General features: G+C 40.5%; 1 protein-coding gene across 2 annotated transcripts in view; it reads left to right on the forward strand.

Annotated features, from left to right (window-relative positions):
* Window positions 1–22,381, forward strand: part of LOC127361548 (peroxidasin) — a 49,713-nt gene that overhangs the window by 14,416 nt on the left and 12,916 nt on the right. Inside the window, exons 4-15 of one of the 2 annotated variants that reach the window (XM_051396258.1) lie at window positions 819–890; window positions 3,582–3,653; window positions 6,054–6,125; window positions 7,220–7,389; window positions 9,811–9,928; window positions 10,292–10,461; window positions 11,677–11,949; window positions 12,608–12,883; window positions 15,284–15,396; window positions 15,870–16,026; window positions 18,055–18,163; window positions 20,688–20,845. In XM_051396258.1, coding sequence (XP_051252218.1) covers window positions 819–890; window positions 3,582–3,653; window positions 6,054–6,125; window positions 7,220–7,389; window positions 9,811–9,928; window positions 10,292–10,461; window positions 11,677–11,949; window positions 12,608–12,883; window positions 15,284–15,396; window positions 15,870–16,026; window positions 18,055–18,163; window positions 20,688–20,845 — 1,760 coding nt within the window. The remainder of the gene's footprint in view (window positions 1–818; window positions 891–3,581; window positions 3,654–6,053; window positions 6,126–7,219; window positions 7,390–9,810; window positions 9,929–10,291; window positions 10,462–11,676; window positions 11,950–12,607; window positions 12,884–15,283; window positions 15,397–15,869; window positions 16,027–18,054; window positions 18,164–20,687; window positions 20,846–22,381) is intronic. The other variant, XM_051396259.1, reaches the window with a different exon arrangement.

Below are 22,381 nucleotides of genomic sequence, written 5' to 3' on the forward strand. Positions count from 1 at the left end.
TCACTTCTGTTGTGGGGAGATCTGTATCTCTCATCATATCTCATCATGAGCGCAATGGTGGAAAGTGGAATAGAGTGATAGATGAAAGGGCAGACAGCTGTGAGCCATTGCTTTTCTAGTATCACATTTCTGTAACATGTATGGACTGTGCCTATTTAATCTTTGATTTTTTAATGTCAATGTAAACCTATACAATCATATTTAAGGACTCATTAACTGAATGGAATGTATTCCAATAATGATATATAGTATTTTATTTTTCTGGTAGTAGTCTTAATGAGTTGTGTTAACTTGCCTTTGGGAACATAGTGTATGTCTGATTTCTACTTAGTCTGGGTGGAAATAACACTTGAGTGCCTTCACATTTAGGTTGAGTTTTAATTGTGCAGTGTGTCTGATTTTCTGTAAATCTCCAAATATTTGCAAGCTTATAGAAGAGTGTCCTCCACCAGTAGCTGCAACTCTCAATGCCCATGAAGCAGAGCAGCGTAGTGCATACTTCACTAAACAGATACTGTATAAGCCTTAACATTACCATCTACAGTAAACATATTGTACAAGCAGTAGCACAACATGCATATCATTTTAAAAGGGCAACTAGATATTTGTTGTTTGATCAGATCCTTTCTACTTTCTCCCATAATAACCAGGCAGAATTCAGATGATCCTGTGTGTGTGTGTGTGTGTGTGTGTGTGTGTGTGTGTGTGTGTGTGTGTGTGTGTGTGTGTGTGTGTGTGTGTGTGTGTGTGTGTGTGTGTGTGTGTGTGTGTGTGTGTGTGTGTGTGTTACTAATGTTCCTGATTATCTCTCCTTTCAGCTATTTGTACAAGAATGAAATCCAATCAATTGACAGACAAGCATTTAAGGGGCTTGTCTCTCTTGAGCAACTGTAAGTGACCAACTTCCTCGTCAACCTTTTCCTTCTGCTCGCCCTGCTCCTCCTCCTCCCACCTATTGTCTCTGTGTCTGTAAAATACCTCTACCCTCCCCCCTTCCTGAAACATTGCTATAAACAGTTCATGAAGCCTTGTAAGTTCTACATAGTCGTTCGTGATTTATAAGCTAAGTCATATGATGTAATAGAGCCAGGCATGTCACAAACATTGGCATTGTTTTTTGAACCGCTACAAATGCTTTCTGACATGACTGTGTAGGTCTTACACAGGTATCATGATAGCTCTGTTAGTTTCCATTACAGTGACACCCTTCCCCTCCACCCTCCTACGTGCGCCCCTCTATCCACTTCTCCACCGCCACCATGCATGCCGTGTGTGCACCCACCCTTGTATGCCGCGCTGACCCTCTTTGACTCTTTTGCATGAGTCGCATGTCTTGAGGTCAGGACGACAGATATGCGCCACCCCCATGCGAATCTTAAAGCATGATATCCAGCCTTGTGCTGCTAGTAGTCCTAGCAGTGTTGTGCTGGAGTCAGAGCTTCTGCTTTAGAGCAAAGCTAGATTTGCCTTGCGTCTGTCCTGCTACTGCAGAAACCACTCTTCTGCTCTGATTTGCTGTAATCAGTGTCTTTGTGAGAAACCTTCTGTGCATTATTTGTGTCTAGTTTGTGTGATAAAATTAAACTGTTTCCTGTAAGTCTTGACACTCAGAAACCTCTGTGCTGCTTGACAAAAACTCTACCTCTGTTGTATCTTTGTACACTTGCATGTATGAAAAATAAATTAGCAATTGTTGATTGATTTTCTAAATATGTTCTCAGAATAGTAATACAATTTCTGTTATCACTGTAGAAATTATCGCTGTGGTAGTTGTATGTATGTTGCTAGTGTGTCATTATCACTACAAATATGGCTGCTGCTATGCAACTTTTTAGAAAATTAGGCTTTTTCTGTAGTCTTGGAGGAGACTGTCATGTACTGTACCTCTCTGTAACCACATTAACGGAGAACAAATGGCTAATTCACTAAGTAAAACCAATTCCAACATCAGGCTCCATGCCTGGCAGCTGTTTTGAATTTTGCTACAATAATGAAAGGTTTTATAGGTGGGTGACAAGTTCTGAGCCAGATTGCATACATTTTAATAGTTCTTCTACATCCCCACTGGGCAACAGATGCCAAAGCCTGAAGTCACATGCTTCTTTAGGGGGAATAAACAGCTCTAAAGAGCTATGCACTTAGATTCCTATATGACCCACTGCCATTCAGATGTTGACGTTTTATCAACATGTTAATGGGTTTGTCAGGGAACATAGGATGATCACACAAAGCCACAGCTGTACAACACAAAACATTGTCAGATACATGAATGTAAAGTCACCCCAACTGGTCGAGGCAGACGACCACCCACCTAGAGCCAAAGGGTCTGTCCTAGGTTTCTGCCTTTTAACAGGCAGTTTTTCCTTGCCCCCGTCACCAAGGTCTTGCTCATGGTGGTACTGTTGGGTCTCTGTAAATAATGTTATAAGGAGTTCAGTCTAGACCTGCTCTATTTGAAAAGTGTCCTGAGATAACTTCTGTTATGAATTGGCGCTATACAAATAAAATTGAATTAAATTGAATTGAAAGTGGTCTTCTAGTCCACTTTACACAATTAAGACCAATGCTGATTTATTTAATTTCATCTTGTTGCCTGCTATTCTTGTAACAGCTATACTGGATCACAAATTGTTTTAAAAGTATAACAAAATAACTGGTGTGGTATGCTGATTCATCCTAGAAGGATTAAGTTGCTCTAAAATGAATTTACTGTTTGCTTCATTAAACCTTTCTGTCTTTTGCTTGTCTGGACTGTTGTGTGTCTCTATTCTGGCCCCTCTACAACACATATTTTAGGCAACACCCAAATACATAATGTTGGATGTCCAGTACAGCTTGTAAAAATATAGCTAAGAATTAACAGTTGTAGTATACTTAATGACCAAACTAAAATGGATTTTCTTGTGTGGAAGACTTCAGAAGAATATTGCATTTTATTTTACATTCGATGTTGCTTTAGCCTTTGTCTGTCTGTCTGTCTGTTTTGCTGCTGCAGCTGCTTTGACTGTTGCTTTCCCCGTCTAAACAAGCAGATACCCAACTGAACCCTTACAGTTACCGTTCAGCCATCAGTTGGATTTCATTTCCCTAACCTTTTATTTGTTAGCATATGGTTTGATTTATGTTTTCTCAGCTCAAAGGCTTTTGGAAGCATAAATTATATTTGCATTCCATGAGATAATCGATGTACTTGCTTTTCACCTGTGGGCAATCTAATTTCAAACTCAGACTTCAGCCTAGATTTTCAGACCTGTATATCAACTGTCTAAGATGAATGCCTGATGTGCAAATTCCTCCAGACTGTCTGCTATTATATATTTATATATATATATATATATATATATATATATATATATATATATATATATATATATATATGCAGAAATATCACTTTTTCTGAAACTATTTCAGTAATATGAAGTGCCAGGGATGGACAGGTGAACAGGGATGACTGGGGGACCCTTTAGTGTTATCATTTATCCACCTTTACAGGCCTACTAGGAAAATGAAATTATATGTAGTCAGACAGGGAGCCCTAATCCAGTTTTACTGTTCTTTGTCTACACTTTGTTCTTTTCCAGGTACCTGCACTTCAACAACATTGAGTCTTTGGAACCAGAATCATTCACTCACCTACCAAAGCTGGAACGACTGTAAGTTCATCCTGTCTGACCTTTTGTCCAAGATTCCTAAAATGTACGCTGTTCACACACAGTCCAGAAGAATAGTCACATAAATCAATGAATTAATAGATCCGCCAGCACTACCGGATTCGGCAGGACACATGATACAAACCAGAAGGCAAAAACTGGCATGTTGTACTTGGTATAGAATTAAATGTCAACTCAAGCAGGTGCAGACTTTGTTTAGCATGACAGTGGAACAACTTGGATAAATCAATACGGTCTCCTACAATGCCTCTGAGGCTCCCTGTTTAGTAAAGAGATTGGTTTGTTGTTGCTTCAAGCAACAATACAGTAATGATAGCCGATTCTGGGAGTTGATCCCTAAATAAAATTTTGTCCCCATGAGGGTAATTTTGTTTGTCCTGTTAGAGTGGTGAGATGCCGCAAGAGTTCATTTCACTCTGCAGTTTATTTATTGAACAGAACTCAAATTCAGCTGTTTAACAGCCCTATGTAAGGAAATAGATTTGGATAAATTATTCTTTCTTATTATACTGCTTCCAGAAATATTCACACTGGGATAATCAGTCAGAGAAAAGAAACTGGGGAACTGCTGTGATATCACAACTTTTAAGTCAGAGTCCTGGATTGCACTGAGGATTGAGAACACATCTTGGCCTCATTAAACACAGAGCTGAGCTAATTGCAATCACAGATAGGAATGCTACTCTGAACATGATGTTCATCACAGATCACTGATTTATATACTGCAGTAATGTTGTAATGGGTTACTCTGTAGGGTAGTCCATTAGAGTGCTGCAGGCATGACATCCTTCTGTAGCCCAACCAGGAAGTTAGCATCACACTGGTTCCTTTGACGAGAAGCCAATGGGTTTTTTCTTTGGATTATTGCAACAAACGAGGGAACCGGAGTTGCTAAAATGCAAACTTGTTTCTGGGTTTTAGGACTCATTCCTGCAGCACTATATTATCCCTTCTTACTATTTGTAGAGTAGTCTGTATAAAGTTATCTTAATATGACAACTTCTTATTCATTTTTGTAGTCATATTAATAGTGTTGTCCTGGACCACAGTGGATAAAGATGATGCATAAAATAGTTTCAGTAATATCACACATGTCATTATCTTTTGTCAATAACCAATCAATCAGCTATATTTGTAAATGATTTTCAGCTGTTTTATATGCAGCCTGTTAGTCAATAGAATTGCCTGCAAACATTCTGAATATGAACTTTGCTGACAACGTGCAGATGTGATGTTGCCTCTGTTTCTAAAACTGTCCACCAGATGTCTAAGGGTTGAAGAAAGTCCTGTTAAATTCCTGTTTCATTGTCCTTGTTTATGGGCCAGTGGCTGCCCAGTATATCCATACTTCCCATTCTCTAGAGAGGGTGAGAAGAGGATGGACACCTGCAAAAAAATGGGGGGGGGGGAATTCCCAGATGCATACTCTGAGTGGCTTGTTGGGGAATGTCTCCATGGTCACGGTCAAAGCAGTTACTTTGGTAAATAGCATATAGAAGATGGAGAACAGTTTCAAAGATGTCTTTATTTATAGTTATTACGAATGAATAGTTTTTTGCGGAATGTTTTTCGGTAGAGCCTTATGTAAACAGGACAATGTTTTCATGTCTGCTTTTAGCTAAGGAATGCGAGTCTCCAGGGTCAACAAATGGAACCATCATTGCATTTCTGGGAAGATGATCATATTTCTATTATTTTTATTTTGACATTAACAAAGGTAACATAATACGATATCCACTGTTATTTGTTGAATTAATTGCAAAAATTTTATTTCGAAAACTTGTTTATTCATTCATAGTACACGTTTACAAGTTCCTCACATTTGACTATGAGACTTAAAGGTTATATATACGAAATTTACTAGATGTTGCACTGTAGCACAAACTTCTCAGACCAAAACAATGGGATTGAAGTAAAACAGCTAATTAGCTAATTTTAATATGATTGTAATATCATAACAACATTCAAAGCGGACAGAAACAAAATAAAACTCACCAAAACCGTCTTTTTTGTCTTTCCACTGTTCCAATAATCACTAACTCTGGTTTGGGTGGAATAAATCCTGAATTCACCGATGTAGACGATAAACACTGCTGCACACAGCAGACCGGCTATGGAAACAAACCATAGAGAGACTGGAATACAGTCAGGACACCATGACTCCACTATATCTTTACTCAGCTAATAGTTGTTTACTGCTATATTAATGCTTTAAATCGCATAAGTAACCTTTTTAAATGTTTGTTTTTTAAAGCCATCTATACAACTATAGCTTTGTAATAATGAAGACTGATAAATCATCTTATAGTTTTTCTCTCTCTCTCTCTCTCTCTCTCTCTCTCTCTCTCTCTCTCTCTCTCTCTCTCTCTCTCTCTCTCTCAGGTTTTTGCACAACAACAGAATCACCCAGTTAGTCCCGGGAACCTTCTCTCATCTTCAGGCCATGAAGCGATTGTAAGTGGGAAAGTCCCTAACAACCACTGAAAAATCTGTGTGAGAATGCATGTCTCTATCAATTTCTGTAGTTTACTCCCATGACACCCAGTATCGAGTGAGGCCTGTTAGTCAGTTAAATGCCATGTAACCACACTACACTGTTCTCACGCTTCTTTGGCTGCAAGATGGTTTCCATCAAAAGGCTCACAGCACAGTCCTTCCCATAGTTTTGCGATTCTCTCTTTGAGTCAGCTGCAGTGAATATTGGATAGGACTGTGTATGTCAACTTTATTTAAATAAGCACATTTCATACAGAGAGGCAGTTCGAGGTGCTTTATCCTAGAGTGGGGCATGAGAGAAAGAAAATTAAAATTCTATTCTATCCATCTAAGACAAAAGATGCTAAATCTGAAACATGAGAATTTGGTGTTTTAAAACATGAGGCCAACTATCTCTAATACAGCTTCAAACTCATCCTTCAATATCCTTCTCCAGCCAACAGACAGTGAAAAGAAGCAGCGGTTTGGCCTCGTCCCATTGTTTTCTCCCATCATTGACCATTTAGTATTTGTTAGATCCCAGGCCTGTGTGCATACAAAGACAAACTGCAGTAGACTTGCATTGATTTCTCTCCGATTATGGTATTCAGTGTTGAAGTATATATAAGTGCATAAAGGATCACTTAGGCCTTGAAACGACAAGTGTGATTTAAATTCTGATTTATTCATAAAACACACTTTTCTTCTAAACTTATTAATTAAATAAAGAGCTGCATGTAAAACCATGCCAGTTCTATTTTCTGAAAGCCATGTAATTGATAATGGACACATTGTGGTAGAACTGAGTTACCAGAGAACGAGGCCAAGCAGAGAGATAGTTTCCCACGGCAGGAAGAGAGTGTCTTCTAATGTGGCCCTGCTGACCCCCACTGTTTGGACTGGACCAAGTTGGGCCTAGCTACGCTAGACCAGAGAGGATTTACACAAAATAACTGCATGCACAACTCCACAGTTCTATCATATACTGTATGCTTCATGAATGGACTACATGCCAGGTTCTCACATGCTATATGTACTGTATTTGTGTCTGTGCATGTTGTCTGTGTGTTCAGGCGACTGGATTCCAATGCATTAAACTGTGACTGTGAGCTGCTGTGGTTGGCTGACCTGCTGAAGCAGTATGCTGAGTCAGGCAATGCCCAGGCTGCTGCCACCTGTGACTATCCCAGCCGCCTGCAGGGCAGATCGGTGGCAACACTCACTGCTGAGGAGCTCAACTGTGGTATGGAGAGAAAACCTCAGAATTCCCACTGAGCATTAATATTGTGGAATGTCCTGGAATGTTGGTCGGCACTTTTCAAACTGGGACAGTTATGTATTTAGATCAGTGTTGGAGTCTATAAATATCAGAACCTTTTCTAAATTGATCAGTTTTCAGCTGTTCAGTTGTATTGCCTTTTCCACATTGAGCCTAGATATAGTGGAAATTAGACTGATTGTCTCTGAGGAACAGCATCAACTAGGCTGAAAGCCACCTCAATGAAACCTACGTTTGTTTTCAAGCAGGACAACTTTTGATACTGAGAAGAACACACATCTGGCCAGTACACGAAGCCATATACTTGTAGTTGCATAGCATGCATGTGTTTTCCTTGATCCTAGTCTTGTACACACTCTCCTAACTTAAACCACAACCTAGTCTACATGCAAAACCTCCAGCCTTCCTGTCGACCACTAGCAGGTATGCTTAGTCATCTGGTCTCACACGTACACACAGAAACATACACAGGTGTATCCTCTCTTTGTGTCTGAGGTCTCCAGGCACCCAGCTGTTTCACTCTTCATACAACACCTGCTGTGTCTCTGGTCTGGGTAAAAGGACCCCCTCCATTTGGCCTCTGGTCTCTCCAGTATCAGACCACCAACAGCTGCTCCTTCGATCTATGATGTGTGTGTGTGTGTGTGTGTGTGTGTGTGTGTGTGTGTGTGTGTGTGTGTGTGTGTGTGTGTGTGTGTGTGTGTGTGTGTGTGTGTGTGTGTGTGTGTGTGTGTTTGCGTGTATGCGTGTGTGTGTTTGCATGTATGCATGTGTTCATAACATAACCACAGTATAGTAACACATACTGTAATTAAATATCACTTTTCTATATCACAATTGTCTCAGAATCAAGTTTTCAAAATCATCTCTTTTCTCACGCATGTGGACTATCACTGTGCAGCTCTAAACCCCAGCAACACACAGGACATGAAGAGTGGTTTATAATTCATAATTACTTATATTGGATTAAACTCTCTAAAAAAAGACTTGACTGTGGGGCAGTGCCACAATATATAAATTAGTACCCACTGTTCCACAAATATGCCAGCAGAGATCAGAGGAGCTTGGGTCCTTTTTATTTAAGTTTGGAATGAGTGATATAAGCTCATTGTAAAATATTTAATTGTATACCTCTGGATCTTACTGACTTGAATATTACTTAAAACACTCTGCAGAGATTAATAAAATCCCCAAGCCTAAGACAAAGGCTAAGAGACCTGTATTGTTCTCATAATTATAGTCGTATTCATCGGGAAATTTGGGAAAATATTTTAACTAAGCATACTCAAAAAAATTATTAATTTAAAGCATTTCAAATTCTTAGTATTCAAATCCAGTATTTTATTAAGTGTTTTAATTGCTAAAAAACAACTTTACGGATAAACTGCTAAATTATTAAAAATGTTCTTCTGGTATAGAGTAGGATGGTTTGGACAAAGTCAACAATATGTCATCTGCATATATACTTAGTTTGAAATCATGAATCATGATAATCTATTAAAAGAAGAATTCATTTAAAAAAAATGTAGATTAGGCAAGTTAAAAAAAAGTCCACATTTCACTGTAAGTCTGTTTCTATAACAGCCGGTTTAGCTTCTGTAGCAGTAAATCCAACTGTCTTAGCTCTGTATTTCCTCCAGCTCCCACTGAATGCTGTAGTTTGAGCCAGGCAGGCTAGCTGGCAGCTGACTGTAACTCAACCACTTTTAAATCTCAGCAACTAATTTGATGGCCCCGACATGCCCATTCTTGCTCAAAGCAACCCCCCCTTCATGTGTCTGCATAGCAGGGCAGTGGAGGAAGAATGTCTGCTTAAAAACCTGGTGGAAGCCATTCCACACTTCCCTCCTTGTTCCCCTTCTTTCCCCCTGTAAATGGGGCAGAACAATGCACAGCAGGTTGAACAGCTGTCAAAACAGCCTTCCTCCTTGAGATGAAGTGCCACCTCCTTGCAAGTGTTATCTGATGTGCCAGGCTTGCCTCCTCATTTGACCACGATAGAGGCCGGGTTACCACAAACAGGATTTCCAACCCACTGCAATTATAGTCCCCAGTGTTAATGTGGAGTAATTTGGTGGTAAGAGGAAAGATGGGTGGATATTCTTAGTTTGAATTTCAGATGGGTTAAGTGAACTGCTCTACAGCTCAGGGGCTAAGTAACTGACAGTGTCAGTGTTATGCAGATGTGGTGACTCAGGAAATATAGCCAGTATCTACTATATGTCTCATCTGTCTCTGACTATCTGCCTAGACATCAGCCTTGTCACCCAGGCAGCACCGTTGAAAAGACAATACAGCTTGACTACAGACTTGGTTTTAACAGGCACATACAAAAGAATGGACATGCATTTACACCTGCATAATTATCTTTTCCTTTTCCCCCAGAGGTACCCAGGATCACCTCAGAACCCCAGGATGTCGATGTTACATCAGGGAACACTGTCTACTTCACCTGCAGGGCCGAAGGCAACCCTAAACCACAGATCATCTGGCTCAGGAACAAGTAAGACGCTCAGTCAGTGGTGGAGGATGTATTCTGGTCCACATTGTAAAACTACCCCATTATATTATTATTATTATTATTATATTATATATTGTATGAAAAAAATTATATATTAAAAGTCCTGCAATTGAAAATGTTACTTATTCAGGAAAATGACTGTTAGCATGTTCCAGTTGAAAGATTGAATAGATGTGTTTAGGTCCCATACATTGTTGGCATTTAAAGTAAACAAATCACATTCCCATTTTAGATATGTTGGAATTATGACAACAATTACATAATTATTTCCAATGGCATTACAATCATAATGTGGAATTTTAGAAAAGTACAGTTGTGATGTGTATGTCTATGCCTTCCTGACAGCAATGCTCTAAACATGCGTGATGACAGTCGTTTGAACCTGCTGGAAGATGGAACACTGATGATCCAAGACACCAGGGAGACAGACCAGGGAGTCTACCAATGCATGGCCAAAAATGTGGCTGGGGAGGTCAAGACTTCACAGGTCACACTGCGATATTTTGGAGCCCCCTGTAAGTGGCTGCTTTAATCTCTACCTCTACTCGTCACAGGCTCGTGTGTCTGACGGGATGTAGACTGTTGATATAAGCTAACCATTGGCTGCGTATTCCCCCCCCGCTATCTGTGTGTTACAGTTTTAAAAATCCCCTTTCCTACAGGAAACAGCAAGAACAGCCTTCAAGCTAGCAACCGAAACATTGAAAATGTCAGGTTACCCTCATCTTAAACTGGTCGCTAACGATACCAATTTAAACAACCAGGTGAAAATCTTGAACCAAAACAAGTTCTCCCGGACACTATTTTGCAGGGGCAACTGTGGAGCGAGGTGTGGCTATGCAAGACTAATAACAGGAAACCTGTTACTTAATTAAGCTGCGTTATTATTCTATTATTCTATTATTTTTATTATTCAATGTTTTCTCAGTCATGTCAATGTCCAGGCTAATTAACCTTTGATTGCAATGATAATGAGGTCATATATTATGTCTAGAAAGCTGATATGATCACTTTCTGTTAAAAGAGTAGAGCAAGGTGTGTGCTCTTTGAATAGCACAGAGGTTACCTCCAGAGTTCAGAAGGTCAAATAACTGGGATGTCCCAATGAGCCGTGTGCAAAGTCTGCTGGCTTTCATGTGAAATTTCCCCCCCCACATAAAAACACACACACACAAGTACATTCTGTCCTTTGTTGCTCTTTCTCTCTATCTTCTACACACTTAAACAGTACTCACACATCAATCAGTCATAGTGCCAATAGCTGTCGCTGTGGGAGGTTAGCATGACTGTCTCTAGATGACCCGAGGGTCACCATCAGGCGATGGATGGGCCTGGCGATGACCTCTAGTTAAGAAACAGTTTCTGAGAGCAGATGTTGTGTGTTTCCTGTCTCCGTGTGATTGTAAACGCCAGCCCCCTCGCTGTGTACATATTTCCTCTGACTCCACTGTAATCACCGGCCAAATATGGACAGGACCCAACCACATTTTGTGAAACACATAGGATGTTGTTTTAGCACTAGTCAAAGTGGCGTTATTGACAGAAATAAAGAAAGATGATTTTTGTGCCTTAACTGAATTTTCTCATCAGCTTGCGTTTGAAAATTTTGCCACTAGTTTCCTAATACCCCAAAGTTACTTAAACCCAGATGGAACGTGTTACCACCTCTCACCTAATTAATCTAACCCCATTCCCACATCCTTCCCTCCCCTCTCCCCCTGCTCCTCCAGCGCGGCCAAGTTTTGTGATCCAGCCCCAGAACACTGAGGTGCTGGTGGGAGAGAGTGTGACCCTAGAGTGCAGTGCCACAGGCCAACCACAACCCAGGGTCTCCTGGACAAAGGGTGATCGGACACCCCTGCCCAACGATGCTCGCATTAACATCACCCCCTCTGGAGGGCTTTATATCCAGAACGTGGTCCAGGCTGATGGAGGACAGTATACCTGTTTTGCCTCCAATAATGTTGATACCATACATGCTACAGCATATATCATCGTACAAGGTAGGCATCAGAATTAATTAATTAATGTAGCTTCCTGTACAGCATGGTCTCTTTAATTTCTTTCCAATGTTTTAGCAAACCTGCCACTGGGGACTCACTATAACAGTGGTTCCCAACTTTTTTCTTAACAATATTAACAACATACTTAATAGGCTTCTTGTTTGACAAATTCAGTGTTTTCTTCTCACTGTTCTGTTGGCTCAAGCAATATAAACTTTTTTTTAAACCGTTTTCTTCACATAAATGAATCAAATGCTGAGATATAGAGTGATAGATATAGATATAGAGATAGAGTTGTCTTACACCAAGAAGGCCTTCCTTGAAGCTTTGCCAACTTCTACTCACACAAGATAAGTAAGCAGTGTGAGGCGGGGCATTGCAATCAGCAACTACAACTTAAATGTATCATCATGGATCAAATTATCAATAATTTTGAGATTGATTTAAAAAGTTGAATTAAAGTTTGTATTGCTCACATTAGCAGTTTGGTTTTCTCTGAATTCTCTGAATTAACCCCTGCACTCACTTTAGTTTCAGCTGTAATTGTTGGGAATCAGGAGTCTAATAGCTCTATAATGTGGCCTGCCATTGTAGGTAAAGGCAAGATACATTTTTTAATACAAAATTTGAACTGCTTTTTTCCCCTTCCTGCCCTCAGCAATCCCCCAGTTCACGCTCACACCACAGGACCAGTCAGTCTTGGAAGGTCATACGGTGGACTTCCCCTGCGAGGCGAGTGGTTACCCCCAGCCAGTGATTGCCTGGACACGTGGGGGCAGTCCATTACCCCTAGACCGCCGCCACGTGGTCCTGTCTTCCGGTACCCTCCGCATCACCCGGGTGGCTGCCCATGACGAGGGCCAGTATGAGTGCCAGGCAGTCAGCCCTGTGGGGACTGTGCGCACTGCTGTGCAGCTCAGCATCCAGCAGAGAGGTGAGGGTGTAGGGTGAATAAATATAGATGACCATGTGTACTTGAAGTAAAACGATAGTTCAGGTCACAGTTAGGTTTGGTACAGTTAACCATAAGTAGGAGGGAAGATCGAGCCGTAAACTGCAGTTGTTAACAGAGGCTTTGTAAGACAGACAAGTGAAAAATGTGGCTGAATAATGGCTGTCATACACAGGTTGTTAGTGTGGCTGCTGAAAACCCTCATCAAACACTGCATGATTATGTAGGAGGAGGGGGAGGGAAGTGCTAGGTGGTAAAATGTAAAGAGAGTGGGAGTGGTGCAGTACTATCCATTCACAGCTAATTTGTCATTTACACATGCAAGTCTGGTATTAAACTGCTTAAATGCCAGTGTTTCCTCTAGGATTTTTTTTAGCAGTGGGGGCTGGCCTGTCCGAACAACCCCCCCGTCACGCAGGCAAACATTTTACGTATGAAACAGAAGTGACACTTCGCTGCGACACAAACAAATATATTTACCGTTTTAATGATTCCAGATGTTTGATATCAGGACGTTGAGCTGAGAACTGACAAGTTGAACGTTGTCCAATTAAAACGGACCCACCGCGGTGACGTTTTTGGTGGAGCTGTTTAATAATCAACACAACAGTACTCTGAATAGTTCTACTTGTTGTTAAATTGCAATGTGAGCGGCAGCCAGCGGGGGTGAATTATGTCGGCAGGATCATTTAAAAGACAACCGTGACTACATTGTGCGTCTGCCCCATTTCTGATACTGTGGTGGCAGAAATTCAACAGCGGCGGACTGCTGCTCCAAAATCAACATAGAGGAAACACAATGCATCTATACACTGAAAGACATATAGCTCAGTGTTTGTGTGTGTGTGTGTGTGTGTGTGTCGGTGTGTGTGTGTGTCGGTGTGTGTGTCGGTGTGTGTGTGTGTGTGTGTGTGTGTGTGTGGCTTATTTGTGTAGACAACCTCTTCATCTTTGTGTTTTATGTGCAATGTAAGTTGCTACACTGCATTATACTGTGCTGTATTGTAATTCTTTCTACATGTTCGTATGTGTTGTGCATGTATTTTTGTTCAAAATAGGCCATGTATAAGTTGGTCTGTCTCACTGCTTTTTTCTTGTGTACAGATGGTTGTATTTTGTGAGTGTGTGTGTGTGTGTGTGTGTGTGTGTGTGTGTGTCTGAAATTATAGGCTTGGCGTAGCACAGGAAAGCATGGCAGTCTGTAATCCTGTGATGACACCATGTTTTTCCATGTAGTAATGGCTGTTAACATGGCTCAAAGTACATGTTGCATAATGGCCCCACACTGGTAAAGTGCTGTACAAGCCCACAACCATGATGGCAGTGTATGATAGCTGCTTTATGCAAAGGGCGTCGTGCAGAGGAATAGACAAAGCATTAGAAGAAAGTGAAAGCAGGGATTAACAGGATGTGATTTTTTTTATGATGATTTTTTTTTTTCTTGCTGTCTCCATCCAACAGATATTTCAGTATCAATATATTATTCATTGTTCACATCCACAATTCTTCTGTGTCACAGTGGTACTGGCAGCACATTGCCTGCTGCTTTAATGCTGTGTACTGTTCACTGCAGTGAACCCTGTGTTTTAGGAAGTTCAACTTTGATTTAAAGGCAGTTAATTAGTGTCAGACTACTATGAAACTGCCTCCCACTCCACTTTGTGTTCTAAAATTTGTGGGATTTTCCCATGGCCAGGAGGGTGCTACATGGGAACTATGAAGGAATTTGAACATGGTTTGTGGGGGGCAAACATCCACCTTTTCCCACCAAACACCTCAGCGGTGGAAGAGTTGTGTCATGAGTCTTAGACAGTATGACACAGTGACTCATTCGCTATAACAATACTCAACACTGTGTGTGTGTGTTAGTGATTGTTGGCATCCTCAATCTCTGTACACAAATGGGAAACAGCGCATTACCTCATGTAATTGTCAGACAGTGTGTATGTATGTATCACATCTGTAAGTTACATTTCATATTTTAAAAAGAAATCAGATGCTACTCACACAACATTTCACACAATTTCTTGCACTTTGAGCACTTCCTCATTGCACTATTTGCTACCACATGAAAAAATGCATAATTTCCTTTCAAAATACTGTGTGCCTCCATCTCCCTTTGAGCTCCATTGACTTTAAGCTGTGTAATGTTTTGCAGCCGTGCAATAGAGGAAAGAAAAATAGCAATTGCAGTGTAACACAAACACTGTGAGTGTGTGTATATTCTGTGAGTATATGCAGGAGAGTAAAATGCTCAGTCTTAGAGTTTTATGTCTGCTGTGATTTATTGCAAAATGCACTTTACATGTACAGTACTTTTGAGCACTGGTGTATAATCATTAACACATGCGCATGTGTGTGTGTATGTTTTAACTCATTCAGTAACGCCTGTTTTCACAAATGCTCCAAGGGACCTGACGGTGGAGTCTGGCCAGGACGTCCAGATTCCCTGCAGTGCTCAGGGCCAGCCACAACCTGCCCTCACCTGGAACAAGGTTAGATGATAAAGCTACTGTTGGCTGAGCAAGCTACCCGGAACAAGTTTTTTTTTTTTCCTCCACTCATATTCCGCAAAGACCTGCCCCTACTCTGCCTCTAATTGGCTAACCCTACCCTAACCAACAAAGGCAACAAAACACTGGCCATCAGAGGCAGAGTAGGGCAGGTCTTTGGAGAATGCGCCTGGCACCTCATTAACACAGAGGTCATGGGGTTAGACAAGTGCTTAAGTGGTTGTAAGAGAACAGTGAAGAAGAAAGGGACTGGGGCCGGGAAATGGATTCTGGTTACTTTGTCATTTTATGAATGAATGCAAACACTGACAGTGAAGTAACTGTGATCTATGCAAACTAAACAGCCCAGACATAACCGGTCCCATCTGTGAGGCTACTCGTAATTTGAAACCCATCACCACATGCTAGCTCCCAGGGTCATGACCTTTGCCCTTTGTCCACCCTCTCTGTCCCAGGATGGTGTACAGGTGACTGAGAGTGGTAAGTTCCACATCAGTCCTGAAGGTTATCTTGAGGTGAAGGACGTGGGCACTGCTGATGCTGGACGCTACGAGTGCGTTGCGCGCAATCCCATTGGCTACCAGGTTGCTAGCATGGTGCTCACTGTAACAGGTAAGACACAACTGATGTCAGCAGTCCATAACCTGACACTTCTGCTGTAGCAAATTTGGTGACGTGGGTGATAAAACCTTAGGTGAATTATGGTGTTTTGTCATTTTTAAAACTGCTCACAAAATGATCTGACAATTTACAGGGCTCAGCAATAAGGACTGTCCGGGTCCAGTAAAATGCCACGCCGGGCTAGTAGATCTAACAACTCACTTGCCTGATCCAGCAAGTGGTAAAAAAGAGTAAAACACATAATGGGAGTAGCTAAAAATGTAGCTATCTTGCTCCATCCTCATCTCCTTTGAGGGTTGTACAAGCCCAGTATGATGGAGGCTAAACTCCTACCGTGTATTGCAGTTGGATGTAAATTTGTTTGAAACCATACAATTGGTCTCAATAGGTTTATGGATGTGTATGATCTACTATAGCCTGTACTCTCACTCACTCACTTGCTCGCTCGCTCACATCCATCGAGTCCTTTTTTGTCCTTGTTCTGATTAATTTACTTAAATTATTGTCATGTTTAATCTTCAAGTCTTTTTTATTTGATAACTGACTTTGTGCAAGTAGATTTCTGAATGTAGGGTTCAAATAATAATGTTGATCACTGATTTAATGTCTCAAATCCTGCTGTAACTTGTGATGTATAATAATTAATTTGTTACACATGCTTCAGCTAATAAAGCATTAACATAACTGTTGTATGCAGATGACACCAATTTACTGCAGAGTAAAAATACAGCACTGGACCTCACAGTCAATATACAAAATACAGGGGACACTCTCTTTTTCCATGAGTCACTGATGTGGTGAGTCCATGTCAAAGCCATTATCCTTAATTTCTCTGGTGAAATAAAGAAGAGACAGTGAAGCAGGACAGCCAGGCAAATAATTTGTAAGCTGTGACAGGGGGTCTTTAAAAATTATTTTTAAAAAAAATTATAAATTAAAATTTTATTTTACAAGGTATTCAATTTTGTACATTGTTTGCTGCAATGACAAATGTATATTAGTCCAAAAAGGCTGTATGCTAAAGCTTACATAAATTGAATCGTGGGTAGTAGTGGGATTCTGTGTGGTTTATTCGGTTTTCATTTTGTTCCCACCCACCTATCTGAATTATGTTGCGCAGTTACAATGGTTCATAGAGTTGTCACAAACTAGGGCTGTTTAGTTATGCAGTCTTACATCAATGTATAGTAAATGTAAGTTAAAGTGTGTTAAGGTAACTGCTCAGAAGTGCAAGTGGCCATGAGGTCTTAAAATCTATGGAAAGACTATTTAAAAATGTCTTAAAAGGTATTAAATTTACCTTCAGGATTCAGGAATATACCCTGTGTGAGACAGGTGCATAATTCAAAAGGGGCTTTAAAGGCAATATCAAGAGGTGTAATATTTTGCCAGTGTACATTGCTGCCACATTTGTGTACAGTCCAAGAGTGAGAAGCCCTCTGTTGATGTTCTTTGTCCAAGTCAGTCAGTAATTTAGTCACACTCTGCTGCAATGCTATCAGATTCCTGTCAGCTCTTCCCTGTGTGTGTTGGTGTTTCCTGCTGAGATTTCTCAGGTCAGACCACAGCACTCTGCTGGTGAACCATAAACTGTGTCAATGTGCTCAGTTGTTGTTGGACTCTCTTAGTCCTCACGTCACCATCTCGCTGTTTTCAATGGCACACTAAGACGAAGGAGTGTGCCAAAAATGTGTTCCCTCCAACTTCAGGAGGGAAGTTGAAGTGCAGCACTTATTTAAAAGGTTCAGAAAGAACACTTTGAACCTAAGCTTTATTTCCTTACCTTGTTTTTATGCATTAAGTGTATTTTGGAGCTTATGTAATGTATATTAAAGCATATAATGTATTGGCACTGGGTTGTGTAGCATAAATATGCCAAAAAGTGGAAAATAAATTCTCTGCTGGGTATGTTGAGCAAGCTTATACACCCCAATAAAGTTGCAGGTCCAAACATATTCAACTTTTTAACCTGGTTCAACTTGGTTCTAATCTGTCTTGTCTGTCTCCATGTACCATCAGTTCCTGCAATCAGCAGAGAGGGGGACACGTTTGTGAGCACATCCATAGAGCAGGCCATCCGTAATGTGGACAGTGCTATTGAATCAACAAGGAGACGTCTTTTTGATGGGTAAGATATGAAAAACTCACACAACACACACACACACACACACACACACACACACACACACACACACACACACACACACACACAGTGGCGTTTATGCCTTTACACTCATATGATTGAATCAGAAAGCCATGCCATTAAGTATGTGTTAGCGGTGAGGAATGTAATGAAAAACATGAATCATCTTATCATTAAATTATAGTGCAAAATAAGATTGTGCTTAATATTTCCATCTCACAGCACACAGTCACATTCCCCCACATTAGTCTGGCTTAGGAGGTCTTTCATAAAATATCTTAACGGTAGTATCAAAGTATACGAAGGCTAGCATTCACACCATCAAGTTATGTTTATGTGGCAGCTGTGCATTGAAGAGAATAGTTAACCCCAAAGAAGTTGTTCACTTACTGTATAAAGTCTTCTAGAAAGAAAAAGTTGTGTACAGCCAGTACTTTGTGATTTTGATTAGGCTGCATTTAACGGCTACTGAGTCTACAACGTCAAGCTAACTTTTATATCAGGTGTCGCATTAATATTTTCATTGTCTGAATTCCTTCATTTTGACAGATAACACTGAGGGCAATCTAACGTAACACTGAGTAATTCACACCCAACACTGTCAATAACCACCTGTAGACCTCTCTGTCCATTTGGTGGTGAGTTTGCATATTAATTAGCTATCGTCTCGTAGTCCTATCGTTGATCTCAAAAACATGACCTTGTTGTCTAGCTGGCTTTAGCCATTGCATTGGTATACTATGTCACTCCATATTTTTACTCACGTCAGTCAAAATTATTATAAGAAAGTTTATAATACAGTATATATATTTATATTTCTTCATGCTATATTGAACTTTAGGGATAAAAATGTCTTGTATGTCTTATAACTAAGCAGATGGGAGCACCAATCTTTAACAGTATTATGTCATTAGTTTTTTTTTTTCATGTGGACTAATTGAAGTATTTTGCCTGATACTGGCTCAGTCCAGAGCTACATGCTCATGGGGCCTAAGTTAGAATACAAATAGCTTGTCTCACATCATCTTGGCGCATGACTTGCATGTTCAAAGTCTGAGTCAGAGGCTTCAGGGAAAGAGTGTGGGCATTCAGAGGGACTGCTCTATTGCTGCACTGCCCTGTTTCAGTGCACAGCACTTTTAAAGTTTCAGGTCAGATTGCTCCCAATAGAAATGGTGCCTTAGGGTGCAGTGCTAATAGCTAGTTATTCTGACAGCTGCAGTCTATATTTGTGACTGCTTGTTCACAGTTTTTCATTATCTTTACCAGTCAACCTCTTTTCATCAACATAAATAAAGGAATATCTTATCTTAATCATTTTCAGGATGATAAAGGAAATTATTGTGTCTTCAAGTCTTTGTTTATTCAGTGATGTTTTCATTGCACTCTGTCACTGTAAGAGATGTAGGTGGTTTCAATGTAGCTCATATGTGTTTCCATCCTGTTGAATGATGTTGTTAGCAGTTGTTTTTCTTGGCACGCACACTCATACACTCTGCCCACACATGCACGCACAAACACATGAACACACATGAAGAAGAGAGATGCACACACAAACACACAGTGGTAACCTGAATTGTGATTTGGGGATTTCCATTTCTCTTTAATGACAATCACAGATTAAGAGGCAGCCTCTTTATTGGCTGATAGCATCAGGGTCTTTGAACATGGTTTGGAAACAATAAAAAAAACAGAATGACAATGGAGAATAAGAGTGTATCATAGTATGCTATGACAGTTAGATTCTGTGCATTTGAGTATTGCTGAGTGCATTGCTGCTGTACTAGAAATCCAATAAAAAAAACTATTTAACCAATACTCATATTTTTGCCAAGATTTCAGTTTTAAACAAATTAAGATGTCAAATAAAATGTTCATGTTTCAATAGTAACTTGGCTTACATGTGCATTATGTCATCATTTTTCTTGCAAAATGAGACAATTTTTGTTTTTCATCTTGGGCTGGTTAGAACACCTGTGGATCTGGCACGTGGCTTAATAGTATCCCAGACCCTTAAGGGGGCTGAGCTTCAAGGCCAGAGTTGAATACACTAAAAAGTAGCTTGAGGTGATAGTAAAGCAATCCAGTGATGTTCAAGAGGGAGTGAAAGCAGGAACAAAACAGTCAGGCACACCAACTCAGCCGTAAGCTCATTATGAAGGAGATCCAACTCGTGAGTGAAATGACTAAAATCTTTGTGCATGTTTTGGGCTTCTCTGTGTTCAAACTCTCTGACCTGCTCGAGCTGCAGCAAAAACATTTTCTGGAAAGCATCAGAGAAACCTCTGCCTGCTTTTGCTGCCCTCGAGCAGAAAAGAAAAAAAATATACCCAAAAGAGTGTAATTTGAACATAAAATCTGAATTGTCTTTCTTTTCAATGTGTCTTTCTTTTACCCCTTCTTTACTCCCACACATTCTCACTGTTTTTAAATGTTCTCTGCACATACCATCACATTCATTGTTCTTTCTCCTTCATCACTCTTTGATTCTCTTCCCTCATCCCTCCAGTCAGCCTCGTACCCCAGGAGAGTTGCTAGCTCTTTTCCGGTATCCACGTGACCCCTACACAGTGGAGCAGGCCCGTGCCGGGGAGATCTTCGAGCAGACTCTGCTGCTCATCCAGAACCACGTCAACCAGGGTCTCATGGTCGACACCAATGGCACCGGTGAGACCAAATATACTGTGCTGCTACTAAAAGGGTCCAACCAGGCTGCTGTACCTATTTTATACCTGATCACATCTGTCACTGTGCAGGTGTCTGCAAATGTATGAAAGAAGCTGTCGCTATCATTTTAATGAGAAACATCAGTCTGTAAAATGTGAGTTGCCAATGTGACAAATTGTCATTTGCAGATTCAACAAATATTGGAATTGATCATTTGACTATAAACCCAATTCCCTCATTCATCATTCTGTGTCTGAAGGCTCTGCAGCTGAAGAAAGCCATGTACTGGTGCTTTCTGTCAGGGTGTGAACAACATTGGCCTATGAGAGTCTGCTCTCTGGTTTACTGGTGTTGTAGGGTGGAGCCTTTGGCACACCATTGCAATTAATTATGCTGTATTCGTAGCATGGGGAATAACCATTGGAACAACTTAACACTTGGAGGAAATGATTAATAGGTGTTCATACATTTGAAAGAGTCTGACATCATCTTGTTCAACTTGGTCCTCACAATAGAGGTGGAAATTACAAATCACTTTTCTGATTCCAATCACTTCCTTCAGTCCACCTCAGAGATTCATAGTCACTGACTGTGTAGTTCAAAGGTCCTTCAGTATGTACAACAGTAAGTCAATGTGTTGTCATTCATACAGCCCATAGTCTGATCTTCAGCTCAGTAATACTCTCTTGCTTGTCCAAACTTTTATGTTCAGTTCAGTACAAAACTTGCCTACACAAGCACTGTACATTAGGGATACTAGTCACAAGACATGTTACAGTTACATGGCATTCATTTCCACAGTTTTAAGACATGCATGAAGTGATCAAAACATAGGATGAAGTTGTAACTGTACCCATACACTGTACATGATAAATCCAAAGTTGTGTCCCGTCATGGGGTTGTAATTAGAAAATGACATTTATTTTTACTTAGTTGGAGGAAACTTTTTTTATATACACAGGGGTAAAGAAGCTTAATCACTTTTAAAACACAAACTTGATGATTTACATCAGCTGGCCAGTGTTTACATCTGTACTGCTCTTGTTGGGTAAGATTTAAAGAGGCTGCAGGCTAGGAAAGCTACAGCTGAAGGCCAATACAAGGCCTGTAATCCAGTTACTTCTCTGGGTTGCACTGAACTGCATACAAATCAATGGGCACACTCACTCTTACACATCATCCTAATATAGATGCATATTATTATTAGTCTTGACAAATGTCATTTTCCCCTGTGACCCTCAAGAATACGTGGGTACAGCTCATGGTGGATGGAAATGTTATTTTCTTGTTGAATATACATAACATTCCACTGAAGTCTCACTGTGGATTCAGTAAGAAGCTCCCATCCAGTTTCCTAAGCAAAGTCTCATGCAGCCAGTAATTCAATTCTCAACCACTCTATGAATTACCATGTTATTGTGAGCAACATTTGGCTGTGGATGGGCCCACCATCTGTATGCCATTTTCTCTTAAGCATGACCCGAGGCGTAGAGACGTAATCATGGAGCAGTTGACAAGGAGCCCATAAACAGTTTT

Source organism: Dicentrarchus labrax, unplaced genomic scaffold, assembly GCF_905237075.1.
Source record: "Dicentrarchus labrax unplaced genomic scaffold, dlabrax2021, whole genome shotgun sequence".
Taxonomy (NCBI): Eukaryota; Metazoa; Chordata; class Actinopteri; family Moronidae; genus Dicentrarchus; species Dicentrarchus labrax.